Source organism: Gallus gallus, chromosome 7, assembly GCF_016699485.2.
Source record: "Gallus gallus isolate bGalGal1 chromosome 7, bGalGal1.mat.broiler.GRCg7b, whole genome shotgun sequence".
Taxonomy (NCBI): domain Eukaryota; kingdom Metazoa; phylum Chordata; class Aves; order Galliformes; family Phasianidae; genus Gallus; species Gallus gallus.
Window position 1 is genome coordinate 13252592 of NC_052538.1, and position 16395 is coordinate 13268986.

General features: G+C 42.7%; 1 protein-coding gene across 20 annotated transcripts in view; it reads right to left on the reverse strand.

Annotated features, from left to right (window-relative positions):
- ABI2 (abl interactor 2) overlaps positions 1-16395 on the reverse strand; it is a 71801-nt gene that overhangs the window by 41182 nt on the left and 14224 nt on the right. For 18 of the 20 annotated variants that reach the window (XM_040703706.2, XM_040703705.2, XM_040703710.2 and 15 more), the window contains exon 1: positions 15308-15544. The exons of 1 other annotated variant lie outside the window; for it this stretch is intronic. In XM_040703706.2, the coding sequence (XP_040559640.1) occupies positions 15308-15424 (117 nt within the window). In that variant the 5' untranslated portion in view covers positions 15425-15544. Of the gene's footprint in view, positions 1-15099; positions 15255-15307; positions 15545-16395 lie in introns of those variants that run through there. One more of the 20 variants, XM_040703707.2, reaches the window with a different exon arrangement.

Consider the following 16395-nt stretch of genomic DNA (forward strand, 5'->3'; position numbering starts at 1 on the left):
AGAGTGTAATTGCACATGTAAGGGTAAGATATACACACTATTCAGCCAGCAGATCCCAAAAAAGAGGCAGGTGGAGATGACAACATCGGTTACCACAGCTACATCCGGCTGCCATCGAGCTGTGCTGCAGCGTGCCACGTGTTTCAGCACTGTAAAAGATGTAAGCAGCCCCAGGAGCAGGCTGCTGGAAGCCGCTGCTGCCCGGTCACAACAAATGAGCTCACAAATGCTCACACAGCCAAGCCAGGAACACAGGTCCCTCATCTGGCTTCCACGGTCCCTGCCTACTTCCTCCTCACATTAACATGCCCCATAATGTTTTCAGTGTATAAGTTATCATGTTTTAAATTAACCACCTTAGTGTCTGTGGCTAAAAAGTGCCATAAGAGAAATAAAGCACTGACAGGAGTTTGCCATTTTGGAAAGACAAGGCTTAAACTAACCATGGGCCAGAATCTGTGTGAGAGCTCTTCCATTTCCAGTAAATAACTGTGCTCGGATTACACAACCGACCATCGTGGAAAGGTTTAAGTCTAAACTTGAAAATAATTTAAAATGATTATTTGGTACTTTTTAAAGCTGTTACCGATCTGGACATACAGAAAAGAATAAATTTATCAGATACATAAGCTTACAGAACAACAACAACAAGCTTCTCAAAATAAAGTAGAAATCAAAATAAGAAACCTTCACACAACAGTAACAACATGCAACATTCCTCTCGAAGGCAGCAGAGACACTGGCAGCATCCAAAGACGTATGCTTGGACTACCAGAGTCTCGGAGAGCTGCAGTTGAACACAAGCGAGAGAACTGAGAAATCAAGAGGCTTCCCTACATCTATCCACAAAAAGTTGCCTAATCCCCTGTCTTAAAATGATGGAAAGCCTCTACTGCTTACTGAAGAACTATACAAAGGCTGAAGTCCCCATCTCCTCCAATGCTACACTGTCATGCGTGCCAGAGCCTTATGACTGAAAACACACTACCTCATTACATGACCAGACACAAATACGCTGTGTTCCAACTGAAAAATCACAGCAGTGCACACAACTGGCAGGCCTTTCCCCTTGCCTCCACTGGAAGGGTTTCCCCAGACTGAGAGCAGAAGCAGCGCACAGGCCAGACAACTTGTCCACGATGCCCACAGCCACCTGCTTAGAGCCAACCTCTGTTGTGCTACCACTCTGCCACAGGTGGCAGTGACACCCAGTGACAGCCAGCCATCAAGGAGCCAAATATCACATCTAACTAAAATAACTACCAGCCTCAACAAAAAGAAGCGGCACAAAGTCAGTAAAAGTTCATTCCAGAAAGCGCTGAACAAAAGCAGTTCCTTCCTATTCAACAGATTTGTTCCCTGCATGCCCCCAGAGCTGTATCTGCTCACTTTTCTGGCAGATAATGTTTTTACAACCTTTTGCTCCTGTTACCATAGCACTGGAAAAAACACAATATTGGCAGAGTGAGAGTGGGATTCAAGTCCCTTTTGCAGACGGGTTGAGCTCTGCATCTCTGTTCTGCAGCCCGTGAGTGAGCAAATGATAAAATAAGTCATCTCTGCAAGAGAGGAGCCCCAGCTTAATACCCAAGGGTAGATTCCTAGAAATAAGCATTTCTCAAAATTCCTTCCATTTTATTTGTGTTTGTAAGAGTTATCAACACACACACACACACACACACACACAGAAAGCCAACACAATCACAGGAGAGTTTCCATTTTAACCAGATTAAAATTTTGCTATGCTTCTACAATTTCAGAATCTTGGAAAATAAGCAGGAAGTAAACAAACAAACAACCCCTTATTCTTGCAGGCACTATAACTAGCTGCTATTCTCTTTTCTCCCCAAATGTAACCAGCAGCTTTGGTCCATGTGCTCCATAATGAGAAGTAAGCCTTCTGTCAGTTACTACGTAGCTCCAGAACAGCAAGCAGAGACGCTATATTCAACCTACAGTATATAACTTCACACCACAGCATCACGTTTTCTGTAATTATTTCCACTGAGATCTGTATTTTACACAGATTTTCCTAAGCATGACCTACTTTCACACTAATTACAGTGCTTCTTGCCCAGAGATTGTTTTATGCCAGCAGAAACTCCATTTTTCAATGTAGTGTAAGGACCTTTTACATGCATCAAAGAATGAGCATTTAAATTCCCGTATTAATTATAGTACACTTGTAATGCAGTCGTCTCCACACAATTTAAACACTAGCTCCATCTGCAAATTAGACACCATTACTTCTTATAGGAATTAAGAAATTTCACACTGCAGCATACAAAAAAAAACCCAATACACTTCATAAACAAATATAACTTGGGCAACTATTCTCCACATACAGTAATTTTTACATTTCCCAGACTAGAAAACACAAAGATTCTCTTGCAGGTCACGGACTCATTTCAGAATTTCTCTCTAGCAACTTAAAGAATTTTTTCTCTGCTAAAGAAAAGCCAGATCTTGAGAGATGGGAATCTAGCAGCAGCAGCAAGGGGCTTCTTGCTCAGCTACAAAGGCCCATGGTTCAGAATACTGAGTAGGATGAGCCTGAAGGGAGTATACTTCTCTGAAAGTTCATTCAGAATAATGCCAAGGGTTTCAGATAATGAATTTTTAATAAGACTGCTGCCAATTTATTAGCAGTTATTTGGTGCTTATGACATTCAGAAATGCCTATTTCCCACACACCTATTTTTCTACGTTTGAATTGTTTTGTGCACTCAAACTCATTTGAAGATAAAAGTAAATTTGGCTAAAGCATTTTACCAAAAATCTCACTATTTCTATAAAAGAAAACAGAAATCAGGTCAACACATGATCTCTTTTCCATCAAAAGGATTTCACTGAGCCCTATGGAAGGAAAAAAGGACAGACTTAGACCAAAGAAACAACAACTGACTTCACGCTTTTCATGAGGAGATGCTTTGGAACCGAGTGCTTTTATTGGCACACGTTTGCTTCTCCATTGCTTACAGAAAAAAACCTATCTGAAGCGGATCTCCAGAAGCTATTATTCGTACCTAAGTGATAATAATTGATAGCAATTCTATGTGGTAAGATGCACATGACAGACCCAAGGTACAAATTCAACTCCGTATTCAAAGGAAAGCGTAACACAACAGCAACATCAAAAAAGCACTCAAGAAAACCACAGCACTGGCATTAACTGACAGTCAAAATAACAGAAATGGACACTTCAGTGGAAGTCCTATGAATTCTACATGGCTGGTCTTACTCACGTACCCAAAGTGTGTGGATTATGTACCAGATACCAAGAGCACGGGTGGCTAAAAAAAATTAACATGCATGGAGTTGAAAAAGCACAATTTCAACAACACTGCAGACAACATCCAGAAGAAAAATCTTTCTGCAGGAACTTGTATGAAGAACAACCAAAGAACATAGTTCTATCAACATACCTTACAAAGAATCAAGCAATCAAGCTCTCTAGGATCGGCACAAGGCTCTGAACTTCTAGCATGTCTGTCACAAAAGAAGTTGGTTATCACCAAACCTCTCTGAATGCAGCATAAAGTGCCTGCACTGCCCAAAGATGAGCAGCTGACCATCTCTCTGCAAACTGACTGAGCACATTCTAGACCACCACTCCCACTAAAGAATTGTTTTTTTAAACTACAAATGCTATTGCAGGGACCACGCTTACTTTATTTTCCCAAAACATTTCTTTTTCTTTTCTTTGTCTACTAGAGATAGACTTTTACAAGGCCTTTTAGACTTGTTCGGATAGTGATTTCTGCATGTACCAGTGCTGTTCTGCCCAAGTCCTGTACAAATATCCCCTACTCACTCTTGTATCAACAGAGATACATTTTTCAAAGCTATGGAGTACCTCATAGAGTACCTCTTTTTTTTTTTTTTTTTTTTTCCTCCTCCAATCAATATTTATACAGCAGAAAGAATTAATATTGGACAGATGAGACACCATCTGTCACATGCATCTCAACAGAAGCTAAAAATGTACGGCTATTTTTCCCCCACGACAGCCACATCCTTAGTCCAATAAAACTTCAGCTCAGAATTTCCATGAAATAAATGAATCCATTATTATCCTCACCTAACAAAGATCCTACTAATGAATTCTTTCAGATGCAAATATTCCCCCAAAAAATCAATACGTTTTACATACAATTTTCAAAACAGAGTCAAATACAGATTATAGTTGCCTCAAATAAAGGAAAACAACTCCTTCCTTCTATACACTCTAAATCAGGTCACAAATACCTCAGTAAAAGAACAGCATTGATCCTACAGGTAAGAACTATTATCTTTTTGCCCATACAGGCCAAATTTCATCATACTCAATCACAGTAGCAATATCAGATACTTTATGCATTCAGGAAAGTCACAACAGTGAGATCTCAGCCAGAAAACACATTGTTAAGGATTATGTGCAGTCTCGAAGCCAGTCTGCTTGAACTGTACCCCAGCACCCCTGCAACTTACAAGCATATATGCCTACTTTTCTCCCACGCAGCTCGAAGTCCCAAAAGACCTGTCCCTTACTCGTGAACTAGCCAAACAAATTAAGTATGGTAAACCAGTGTGAGGACTGCATTCAGAAGCACTACCAACTTAGATTTATATATTCGTATTAAACCCATGCAAATGGTTCCATATCTTTGGTAGAGCTAAGGAAACAATAGTCATCAACAGGAAGGGGGCAAATGGCAAAAGCTAGGGTGCTCTGACACCTCTGGGGAGGTAAAGAAACAACCCGTCGGAAGTCTAACACAAAAGCACAATAACACAAAACAGGCATTTATGTAGCCACCAGAATCTTTTTCCTGCAGGACTGCTGTCTCTCTGCTTGAATGAATTTGGGCTTAAGGAAAACGCACCGTCTTCACCGTCAACACCTTTTATTCTGTGACTCACAGCACTGCAAAGGCAGCCCAGCAGAAACCTCCGCAGAATGAGCTACCACTTCTGAGACAGCAAAGCAGATGCCATGCATGCCAAAGTGAAGGACCACGTGGCAGCCAGGAGCACAGCCCAGCTGCGCACAGCAGCGTGCCAAAGCCAACTCACAAAAATAAGAAGACACACTCAAATATTAAGCCACAGGAGTCCACTGCATCACTGCTAGTTTGTTCATCACTGATACCGGCTTTCCAGCAACATCTTGGTTTAGAAGATATAAAATCAGGAGGCTCTTTTCACTCACTGTATTTTAATGTAGCTACTAGTTAACATCATTATATTGCAGCACTACCTGGTGCCCCATAATCTTTCATTTCTATAGCTTCAAACAGTAAGTGACACTGCCAGTTAGCAAAAGAACACAAGATTGCTCTCAGCAGTTTTGCTACAGTTAGGAAGAACCCCAAGCTTTGATTTTTTGTTCACCACAGTTCTGACATAATTAAAGTCTCAAACTTGCTTATTCATCCAATTTCAACAGTACTGTTTGGGTAGTTCTGAGCTTTTGCTTAGTACAAAAACAGAAACAGCAGGGAGATGTAACCACACAAGAGATAACATTTCAAATGCTGAATGACTTCCTTATGTCACAAAAGGTTCTCTTGCTTCATATTCTATCATCCTCTGGATGTTAATTTGCTTGTTTTCAAGTTATCCAAATAGGTTGTTTGTATATATAGTTTGTATAATATAACAGCATATAGTATAATATGTATAGTTTGTATAGTATGACAATATAATCAACAAGTTCTACTACCATCAGAAAAACAGAGCTTGTCTCTACATCCTGCTGAATCAAAGAGCTGCACAAATGACCTTTTCATTTGACAAGGTACGTTTAAATAAAATCATTTCTACAACTACCTAGTTGTACCATTAAATGAAACTATCCCGGAAAGAAGAGCTTCATGTTATAAATGACAGGGAGACTCAGACAGAAAGAGGCAGAGAAGAAATTTCCAAGCTGCTTTTAGTCAAGCAATCCTTATTCACGTTGCAGGATGCCCAGCCAACTGCATAAGGTCTAATTCTTCACCTCCTTGACAATGACAATTGATTTTCTGTAACACTCACTGTTTTCCAACCATCTTAGTCAACAGCTTGTCCCTAAAACACAAGAAATACTGTTCTTTTTTTCCCCCCCACATTCCCTAGAAGGAACACATGAAAACAATCCTTAAAGAACTGTGTTCAAGCACTGCCTCAAGTTCATATGAGATCCAGTCCAAAAAGCTACTGGAAAAAAAAAAAAAAAAAAAACTCCATTCCACCTTGTTTGTAAACAAATGCAGTACTTACCTGGATTTGTAGAGTCTGAGATCTACATATGAAAGAGCTGTACTGCTTAAAGCTGAAAGAATTGGATTTGAAAAAAAAGAAAAGTGGACTGCTCAAGTTGTGGCTGTGCAAGTTGTGATTTGTCGTGAAGAGGCATGTAAGGAATGGAACGGCACCATGGAAGACTCTAAGCACTTATCGGAAATAAAAACCAACTGCTCACATTTCAATCTCCACAGCTTAATACCCTACATCCATCGTTCCTTCCCATCTCCAGCAGAACTTATATGACAGGTGTCATTTACAGAATTTTAGCCATGTGAGTTTCATTTAACAGAGCATTTATCACGGGGTAACACCAAGAAGGCCCAAAGCTGATGTCAGGTCTGCTCAAGAAATGCCCCAGTAAGACAGAGTACCATTTCAAAATATGCCACAGATGGGCTTTGTGAGGTTCACACAGGCGCACCTCTCAAACCTCCCAAGGTCTCTCTAAAATGTTTTACTGAATGTAAATAATATACATATCTATAAAAGATATGCAATATTAAAATTCTAAGCAGATCACAACAGTTCTATTAACTCGCTCCATGAAGTCTCTTAGTGGTTTGAGAAGTGCCCCAAGTTGGAGATGGTTTAAAGTAACTGCTACCACCACCAGACAATTGTAACAGAGATACACAGTCCACAGATAGCTTCCCACCTTCTGTTACCCAGACTTGTTTGTTTACAGACGCGCATCAGATACAAAGAGATTACAGTGGACAGCACAAAACACTTCATATAACGGGCATAAAGCTCCATTGTGGACAAAGTCAGAACAAATATAAAGTAAAAACATACAAAAGATAAAGCTGCTTTTATTCTCATCTATTATTTATTATTTGAAATGTCTAACCATCTTTTTAGAATCCCGTTAAACATCAAGCCTTAGCCATAGCAGTAATTCCATGGGTTACATTGAGCAGCACTACCTATCAAACCCGTAGTGCCTGTACTTTACTCAAGAGAAGTACAAAACCAGTGTATGTTATTCATACTCTTCACAAGCTTACTTGTATATTATTATAATTAGATTCCCTATTTTATTATATGTCAAAAATAACTGCCCTGTTTTCCAGGTGCTATTCACACAGATATTTTTCAACATCTCTCATGTCTGCCACTCACCTCAGCCTCCTGTTTTGCTGCTACCAGCGTGGGGTATAAGAGGTTGGTTTTTCTTTTAACCACTTCTCCTTTTAGATATATTTACAACTACCATCGATGACTGTACAATTTCCATAATGGCAGAGTATCTTTAGTAATACGTTATATAACAGTTTTTTTTTGGCTAAGTACCTTGCACTTGCGTGCCCCCTCAACTCATCCTGCAGAGAGATACATGTACATTAACTGATTCAGTTAGGGATATCTAACATACTTATCTTTTCCACAAGACGCAGTAGGCCTACGGTTTTTCTGCTTAGGCAAAGGATGAACCTTTGCAACCTGCAGCACTTCTACATGCCTCTCTATAAACAAGCTCCTCTTCTAACATACAAACTTACCACCTAGATGAAAAAAAAAGAGCAAAAATTGCAAAGTTGGCAATAGCTGCTATCTCTCAGACTTACAGAATTGAAAGGACACACCCCAAAGTCATTTGGAGAATTGGCACTGTACATTCAGTAAACACACAATATTTAAAAGTTCCTCAGTAAAATCAAAACAAACTAGTGTGCCCTGAATTAATAGTAGGCCATTCACTCGTAAATGGCTTTGCATACTCTGTTTGGGAAAGAGACTAAAATTTTCTCTTTGGAAATTGACTCGAGAACACAAACTCAGTATCTCAAGACTGAGATCACTCTATTACACAGCTGGTACAGAAGGACAACCCCTCATTCTGCTTTCAAAAGTCATGCATTACCTAAAGGCTATCTGTCACGACCCCTTCACATTTAAGAGGTTCAGCCCCAACTACTCAGTTTTCACGAGGATTGTCCAAGAGGCAGCCCATTCAATCCCAACACTTCAGAACTGGACAAGCCTAGGACAGCCCTTCATAAACCTCTGTCTGAATGCCTCTTAGTATTCCTATCACCAGCACAAAATGCAGAGCCACCACCAGCTGCCATCCGCCCTCCATTGCTGAACAGACCAGGGCAGTCAGCCTCAAACCCATCAGGGAAACCTGGAATCCAACACCAACAAGCAAGTAAATACATTTTCCAAACTTCACTCTCCTAAGTCACTCTGAAGCAAAATTTACTTCATTCTAGGTAGTTAGGACTGAAAGATTTCCTCAACTCTGAAAGGCAAATTGAAACCACTTTCTTCATCGCTGGATACAGTGAACCTGTTTATACTAATATCAAAACACAAAACCTCACCAAAATTTTTGCAAGGTTTATGTTAATACTTCACCAAAAAGACTGACTCAAACAAAGAACGGAAAATAGTATCTGGTAATATAATAACTAACGAATCGTATCAACCTCCCAGTAAGCTGCCTAACAGTTTTCTTCCAAAATCACATTAAAAAAAAAAAAAAAAAAAAAAAACAGCTTGCTTACTGCTTTCTTCCAACAGTAATTCACAATACAGGAAACAGTACTTCTGAAGCTTTTGTATTTATGTAAACATCACTTTGAAAATTAAAAGGAACAAACTTAAAGCATTTTGATATCGTGGTATGCAGACTGAAATTAGCATCTTCAAACAAAACCATCTCGGGCATCCCTAAAATCTGTTGAAACAGCAATTTAATGGCCACGGTTTGATCTTCTAAATGTGCAGTTTTAAACAGTTGGTATAACCTACAGTATAAATCAGCTTCAGTAAACTAGCAGCCAACTCAAAAGCAGACAGAAAGCCTAAGAGTTATTCCCAAGAATTCCCACAGAGTTCACAACGATTCAAGTAATAAATTCACAACTAAGTTACAAAGTATCCTAATAACAACATTCACAACTACCTATCGCTTTTTAACTTTAAGGAAAAAACGTATGCTTTATTTATGAGTTTGGCACAAAACCACCTTTAACCATGCCTATAACCAAGACACACAGGCTAACAAAGCCCCAAACACAGTAACTTCTATCCCTCACCGTGTAATTCACTGAACATAAAACACCTTCACAATGGTAACAGTAAGCCAGGCGTACAAAAAAAACAAGCATAGGTATTTCAAACTGAAAGATCATTAAGAGTAGATATTACAATGACACCTACTAAGAAATAAGATACAAGAAAAGTGAAAAACACATGTAGAATTACATTTAGAGTATATCACTACAAATTTGATAGAACTTATCAGTTGTACTTAGAAACCAGAAAACTAAAATTTCTTACCAAAACAGGCAAAATTCATTTGCAAGAACACGTCAGTTAAGTCACTTCAAGAAAAAAATTACCAGACTAACCTCTGAGAGTCCTTAAGGGAGGATACACATCTAAATTCAGCATTCTGTCAGTGTATGTTCCATCACCCAACACGTAGCTTTACTTTACAAAGCATAAGTAGTCCAAGAACTAAAAATTCCAGACAAGAGCTGCAGGAGAATGGTTAGGGCAGGACTTGAAGTGGTGACTGAACACCTGGTGAAGGGGTGTGGCTGGCCCAGGGAGCACAGGCAGACTGTTTGCACCTGTGCTCCCCAGCTGACCAGAAGGGGTAGACACAGGTGGAGCCCACTGGGCTCATATAAGGGCCAGCCACTGAAGGGAGAGCATGGCTTCGACCTGGGCTGCTTTTGGGAAGGAGTGCTGCACAGCTAAAGAGCCCATTCACCAGCTAGGTGAGTACCATTTTTCTTTCTGAGCAGGACTATTGGTCTACCTGTAAATACTTTCCCTGGTATTACCAAAAACCTATTGGAAGCAATTCTGTTTTTTTTTTTCTTTGTTTGTTTTTTTGGTAGGAAGGGGGGGGGGCAGAACAAAGGTACTCAACAAGATTTACAGAACTTGGTTTACTAACCAATATGTTGACTTCAGGTGCACAGTTAAAAGTAAAAATGGGGGGAAAAAGTCCAGTAAAACAGGCCATAAGAGTTTGGCATGTACCTTCTACTGAATGTTTGTTACCAAGCACAGCAGGTAGAACTCATCTGTTCTCTTCTCCAATGAAATAATCTGCTGAACTGGGTAAGATTTCATTTGTTCAAGTACTGACTGGAGGTCTTGTACACCACTACAGTGGCACACTGCTTACTGCCTTAAAAAATACAGTGCTAAGCCACAAAGATTAATGGTGGCAAACACCAATCAAACGCAAGCAATAGAAAACAAGTGTTAGCAAACTTATTAACAGCAAGAGGCAGGAGACTGCTACTCTGAATTACAGCCCTTATTCAGTCTTGTTAAATGGTATTCAATAACTACAACCAGAAAATAAGCTACAGGATTGAACTACGAAAATGCAACTTGTAACTAATGGTGTTACAAGACTTACTTTTTAATGGCAACTTGTGTATTCATAAGTTTTACTTGTCTACATGCAGTGTTACTGCTATAACTCCTGCTACCACTGATAAAATGGCTCACACCATTACCACTCAATAAAAAATCAATTCTACTCTTTCTGAGCCTCTGTTTGAGCTTGTGACACTATTAAATGAATTAAATTTGCTTTCCTGGCAAAACACAATGCAGTTAAAGCAGACAGAAGTAGAGAGAAAAATCCTTCACCAACCTTACCAGCTACTCTGACTCAGAAGAAAACTCACAGGAGTGGTCCTATGCTTTGACTACTCCACAAAACCCACCAGCAAGTGCTCCATTAGCCTTGAGCATAGAGAGGTGCTGTAGAAGTTTCTGCAACCACTTCACATCATTGCAACCCAGGAAGGAACAGCACTACTGCCTCACAATTTTAAGAAAATTCAAGTTGAAGATACACAAACAGTGCTCTTCTGTTACTTTTTAATCCTCTCAGCATAGTTATCTTTTGTTAAGGTGATATGTATCTCAAGTAAAGAGAACAAAGACCATTCTGGAAATGCAGTAAGTATATAAGGAATTGACAGTTCACAGAAGCAGAAGTCTCCTGTTATAGGACTCAAGCTGTTACAATTACAGAAATTGCAACTTCTATGATAATGGATGTTCCATTCTCTTCTTCACCCCACTAGAAGATGCTGTCAAAGGTACAATGACTTGGTTTGGCTTAACAAGACCAGGTAACATTAACAGGCACAGGGAAAACAACAAAGAAACAGATCAACCCATGGACTATAATAAATTCACTAAGAAACAGGTAATTCTCACCAATATGTTTATTTAAATAAAGCTATCTGCAGGGTCTGAGAGCAGGTACTTCTAATACCTAGAAGGATGGAATACTTCAGAACAGGAATAAAAATACTCTTCCCAGCCTTTCCCTTATGAGTATGAGAAGGTTATTTCTGTGTGTAAGACTCAACACCCATAGCAACCTGAAGGCCATGAAGTGAGGGAAATGGGAAGTTCACTCTTCCTCTTCAGAATATAAAGCATAATAGTCTTGAAAGACTAAGAAATCCAGATCCTGTTAGAAGAATCTGGAGCACACAGCGCACACACCTTCTGGAAGCTGGACAGGGCACAGAGGCATGGCTTTTCACCCAGCTCTGCATGCTGCTTTGCTCTCAGACTTCCCCCCTCACCCCGAATCTGGTCCTGCTAGATATCCACTAGCTGAAAAACATCTGTCTGGGAATTCTTTCTGACTTTCAAAACAGTGAGTTGGGACACAAGCATTTAATTACTCTAGAAAGTTCTATGCAATGTATTAAGTGAAAAACTGATTTCATTTTTAAGAGTTACGATCATTAGAAACAAGTTAGAGATGAGCCCAAAATAGACTTGCTCGGAACAAGCTCAAAGAAAGTGGAAGTGCTGGAACTTACACTGGTATATCAGTAATAAAACAGACAAGTCACATCAGTGCCTAAAAGGGTATCTGTCACTTACATCATCATAACCAGAAACTTTCTTTATGACATTCCTGACCAAAAATGCAGGAATATGAAAATCTTGTAATCACAGTGCACTGTCCAGTTAAGTTAGTCCTGCTTTTCAGGGAAGACATATAAATCAATGCAGACTGTAAACATGTTTTTTATAGTAACAAGTACATCAAATAAAGAGATTTTATTGCAGTTTACCTTGTTGCAGTTTAGATTGAGAACTTGGTGTGAGAATGCAGCATCAGTACACAACGGCTTGCACAGACAGTACACAATTTAACCTACGATTAACACTGTATCAAATCCCACAAAAATGTCCTCCTAAATACAAATGCATATTTGCCCCCTCTTTAAGAAGTACAACAGAGAAGTAACTCTATGATTTCTACAGTAATGAGAAGAGCTACCTGGTAAGCAAAGTTATTTGATAGTGGTAGTAACAGAAGCAGATCAAACCGTCTGATTAGTGCACTTACACTTAAAACTTTCCAAAAATATATAATAATAGTCTTATTTAAAGTAAAATAATCACAGAAAAGGTACTGAACCATCTCTCATACTAAGCAGGTGAAAATCATTCTTTAAGTGTCTCTTGCAATTAATTTTCCTATTTCTGAATAGTGCCTGTTGATAAAATACATCACCTCACGTGGCAGCTGGCTGGCTGGGGAGCTGGGAGACAGAAACACCCCATGAGAAGATGTAAAAGGAACAATCATTGTTGAAAAATATTGAATGAAAAAGCTTTTTTCTTTTTTTCTTTCTTCTTTTTTTAAATCCAAACAGTAGCTTTTCACCTTTCACTGCTGCAGTTCTATTTATTACATATTTGCTATATTTCCTAGTGACTTATCACAAAATTTTAAGCTGATGTGCTCTGATATGCTGCTATATCACAGACTTTAGAGAACCATAAGAATTCATTTAACATTCTCTGTTGCTGAAGTAACGGAGCTCTCTAAGTATCAATCACCATTTCTATAATAAACCACCAATATTTAAGGAACACTTTTCATTTCATAAGTAGAAATCAAATGAGTTGCAACCACCACAGCTCTCAGACTATGACTTGTCGGTCCCAATGTGTAAGAGATTACCTGTTCCTTTATTCTGAAGCTGCTATGTCATTGTTAATGGAGGCAGAGCATTTATCTTAGCACTGAACTTCAAATTCTCTAAAAAAAATTGACCAACACCTCTGCTTTTTGCAACAATTTATGTACCTGACAATAAAATAACCTCAAAGCGCCAACCGGGCTTGTCTACTGACAAATACAGGCCAACGTAATTCCTGCAAGCCCCGATCGCTTGTGCTGCCTATCATCCAGCCGATCAAACCCAGATCTCAGTCATACACTGAGCCCCTGCCAGGAGACCTCAAGAATATCCATGATAAAACCTTCTGTTGACAATGGAACATTAAAAGATTACAGTAGAACTAGTCGATCTTCTGGAAGATTTTCTGACTTTCTGGAAGATTACCCTCCCCCACATTTCCAAGCAATTACCTGCACATCTTCACCAAATCCAAGCTTTTTAAAAATATATAATTTAGACTTAATTGAGTATATTGATTTTTGGAATTACTATTATTGGAAACAAAATCCCCAGTGATGTTAGTTGTAATGTTAGTTGTATCCATTTACCTATTTCTACTCTTGCAGAAGGAAAACAAACAAAACAGCTTTGGGTGTTTATCCCAGTGAAGAGTTTATGCAGTTCCAGCATGGAGAATGTGGGGGGAGTTCTCCATCAGATTTGTTACAAGGACACTCATATCAATAAATCCAGAACTCCTCAAGTCAGACTCCTCTGCAACAACGTCACCTTGCAGTCTCTCTGCCAACTCCAAGGACCAAAGCCCATCACCATCACCTAGCTATGGTCCTCTGCTCCCCGCTTGTTTAAAATCTTTATTTTTCCAATCTGTGATCCCACACTGCAACTCACAGTCAGCACCACAACACAATTTCTGCCGTCCATCCTCACCTCCCTCTTACAGCTCTGTCTTGCCGCGATGCTTGGACAAACCGCCAACAACCGCGGTGTGCTGCACAGCCTCCAGAACCCAGCGGGCTGACCAGCCAAGCCTCACTCCCTGCTTTCCCTCACCAGCTGGCCGCCCCCCACTCCTCAGCTCAGGCTGCCCTTATGGGCTGTATGCTGGCTGTGGGAAGAACCCTCTCTTTTCATTCTCTGCATGAAGCACTGTAGAACCTTGCTCTGCAGTTTTTACTGAAACAATAAAAGTGGAGCTGTTCAATACAGATTTTATAATCCTTGGTTTACAAGAAGAGAACAGAAAAAGGTCACGGGAAGAGCAAAACAAATCCACCTCTTTCTATCCAGTTCTGCCTTTCACGGCTCCTCTTCCAGACAAAGATCGGTTTCCTTCTTTTTAAACCAGCACTAATTTAAATGCACGTACGCCAGTTTATGACTGCAAGAAAATACTTCACTGGGCTTCTCTTAAAGAACGTAGGTCACGCTAATTCAACGTACGAAACGTTATTAATGGCATCCCTGCGTTTGGTAAGCGACCCCAGATCCGCAGAGATTTCTCACTGGAGGTCGGTCGGTCCCTCAGCAGCCGGCCCAGCGCACCGCCAGCGCTCCCCACACCACGCACCTCTTCCCCCTCGTCTCGCCCACCCAGGCACGGCCCGCGCCCCCCCGCCCCCTGACACCACACAAGCGCTCTCGGGGACGGAAGGCACAAACGCCGGGAGCCCTCTCACTTCGCTCAGCACCGACACCGCAAATCCACAACGGAATGACCCACGGCCGCTACTGACACAGCCGTTCTGTTTTGTTTCGGGGGACGCTCTGCCATTTGGCCGCACAATCGCTACCCGACCGCGTGTCTCCGAGCCGCGCGCTAAGGAGCGCAAACGCCGAATATACAGGAGAGGTATCTCCTCGGCTCGGCGCGTCGTCTCACCTCACCGCCGTTAGCAGCCGAGAGGCACGAGGCGGCCCGGCCCGCTCCCTCAGCGCCCGCTCCCCCGCCCTCAGGCACCCCGGGCCCGCTGCAGCGCCGAACGGGGGAGGACGCCCCGCCGCCCGCCCGCCGCCTCAGCACCGCGCCGCGCGGACGGCGACCGTTAGCGACCGTTAGGCGCGGCCGTTGGCGCCCCGCCCCGCCGCACCTGGATGTAGTTGGTCTCGCAGTACTCGGCCACCCGCTCCAGGTTCGTGTAGCTGTCGAACAGGGCCCGGCGCCCCCCCGGGATCTCCTCCTCCAGCAGCATTTGCAGCTCCGCCATCTTCACATCCTCTCGCTCCGACCGTCCGCTCGTCCGACCGTCCGCCGCACGCCTGCCTGCCCTCACACCCTCCCGCCGCACCGCTCCCTCGCGCCGCTCCCCGCCGCCAGGCCCGGCCTCGCGCCGCGGGCAGGGAGCGCGCCAGACCCCCACCGCGCCGGGGGCGGGGCGCGGCCGGCGGCTCCTCCTGCGCATGCGCGCGCTCCCCCAGCCGCCCTCCTCCTGTCCCCGCGCGCCCGCTTCCGGCCCGGAGGAGCGGGGCCGCGGCTGCAGGACGGGCGGGGGGTCGGAGCTCCGGCCGCGCGGGAGCAGCGCGCGCCGCTCTCGTGCTTGCAGCAGCCGGTGCCCGCCGCCCGCAGCGTCTGTAAAGCAGGAGCCCCGCATTCAAACACGCGGGTTTTGCCGTAGTTAAGGAATAAAGCCTAAGCGTCGGTCCTCCTGCTCGCTGTTAACGCACCTTTTGAAAGATACGGTCCGAGCCTTTGCTGCAAAGGAAGAAAAGCCAACCAACGTCAACCTGCGGAGTGATGCTTAGGTGCAGGGGGCTCACATCTGCAAAACTCGGCCACGGCCAGGCCTCCCACTGGTGTACGCCACCCCCACCATGGTACCAGGCCCCATCTCCCTCCTCCCCAGCACCACAGTGGCACTCTGGGGCCACTGCCCCGTGCACTGGGGCCAGGTGGGAGGCAGGCTGAGGCTTTCCCTTCTCCCTTCATTTACTTGTCGGGTGTCAAACCAAGCTGCCATGTGGCAGCTCCCCAGCGAACCTGCACGATCGTCCTCTTGGCAAAACGAGAAGGCTGTGAGGATGCAAAGAGGAAGGTTCTCCAAAGACGCAGCTCGGAGTTTACGCTTCAGCTGGAGGCACCAGGCTGAGGGGAGCCGCCACGCTGTGCTCCTGCGGCCGTCGGGGCCCGGCTTCACTGGAAACACGTGAGGGCCCGTCTGCTCACAGATCAGCATCAGCA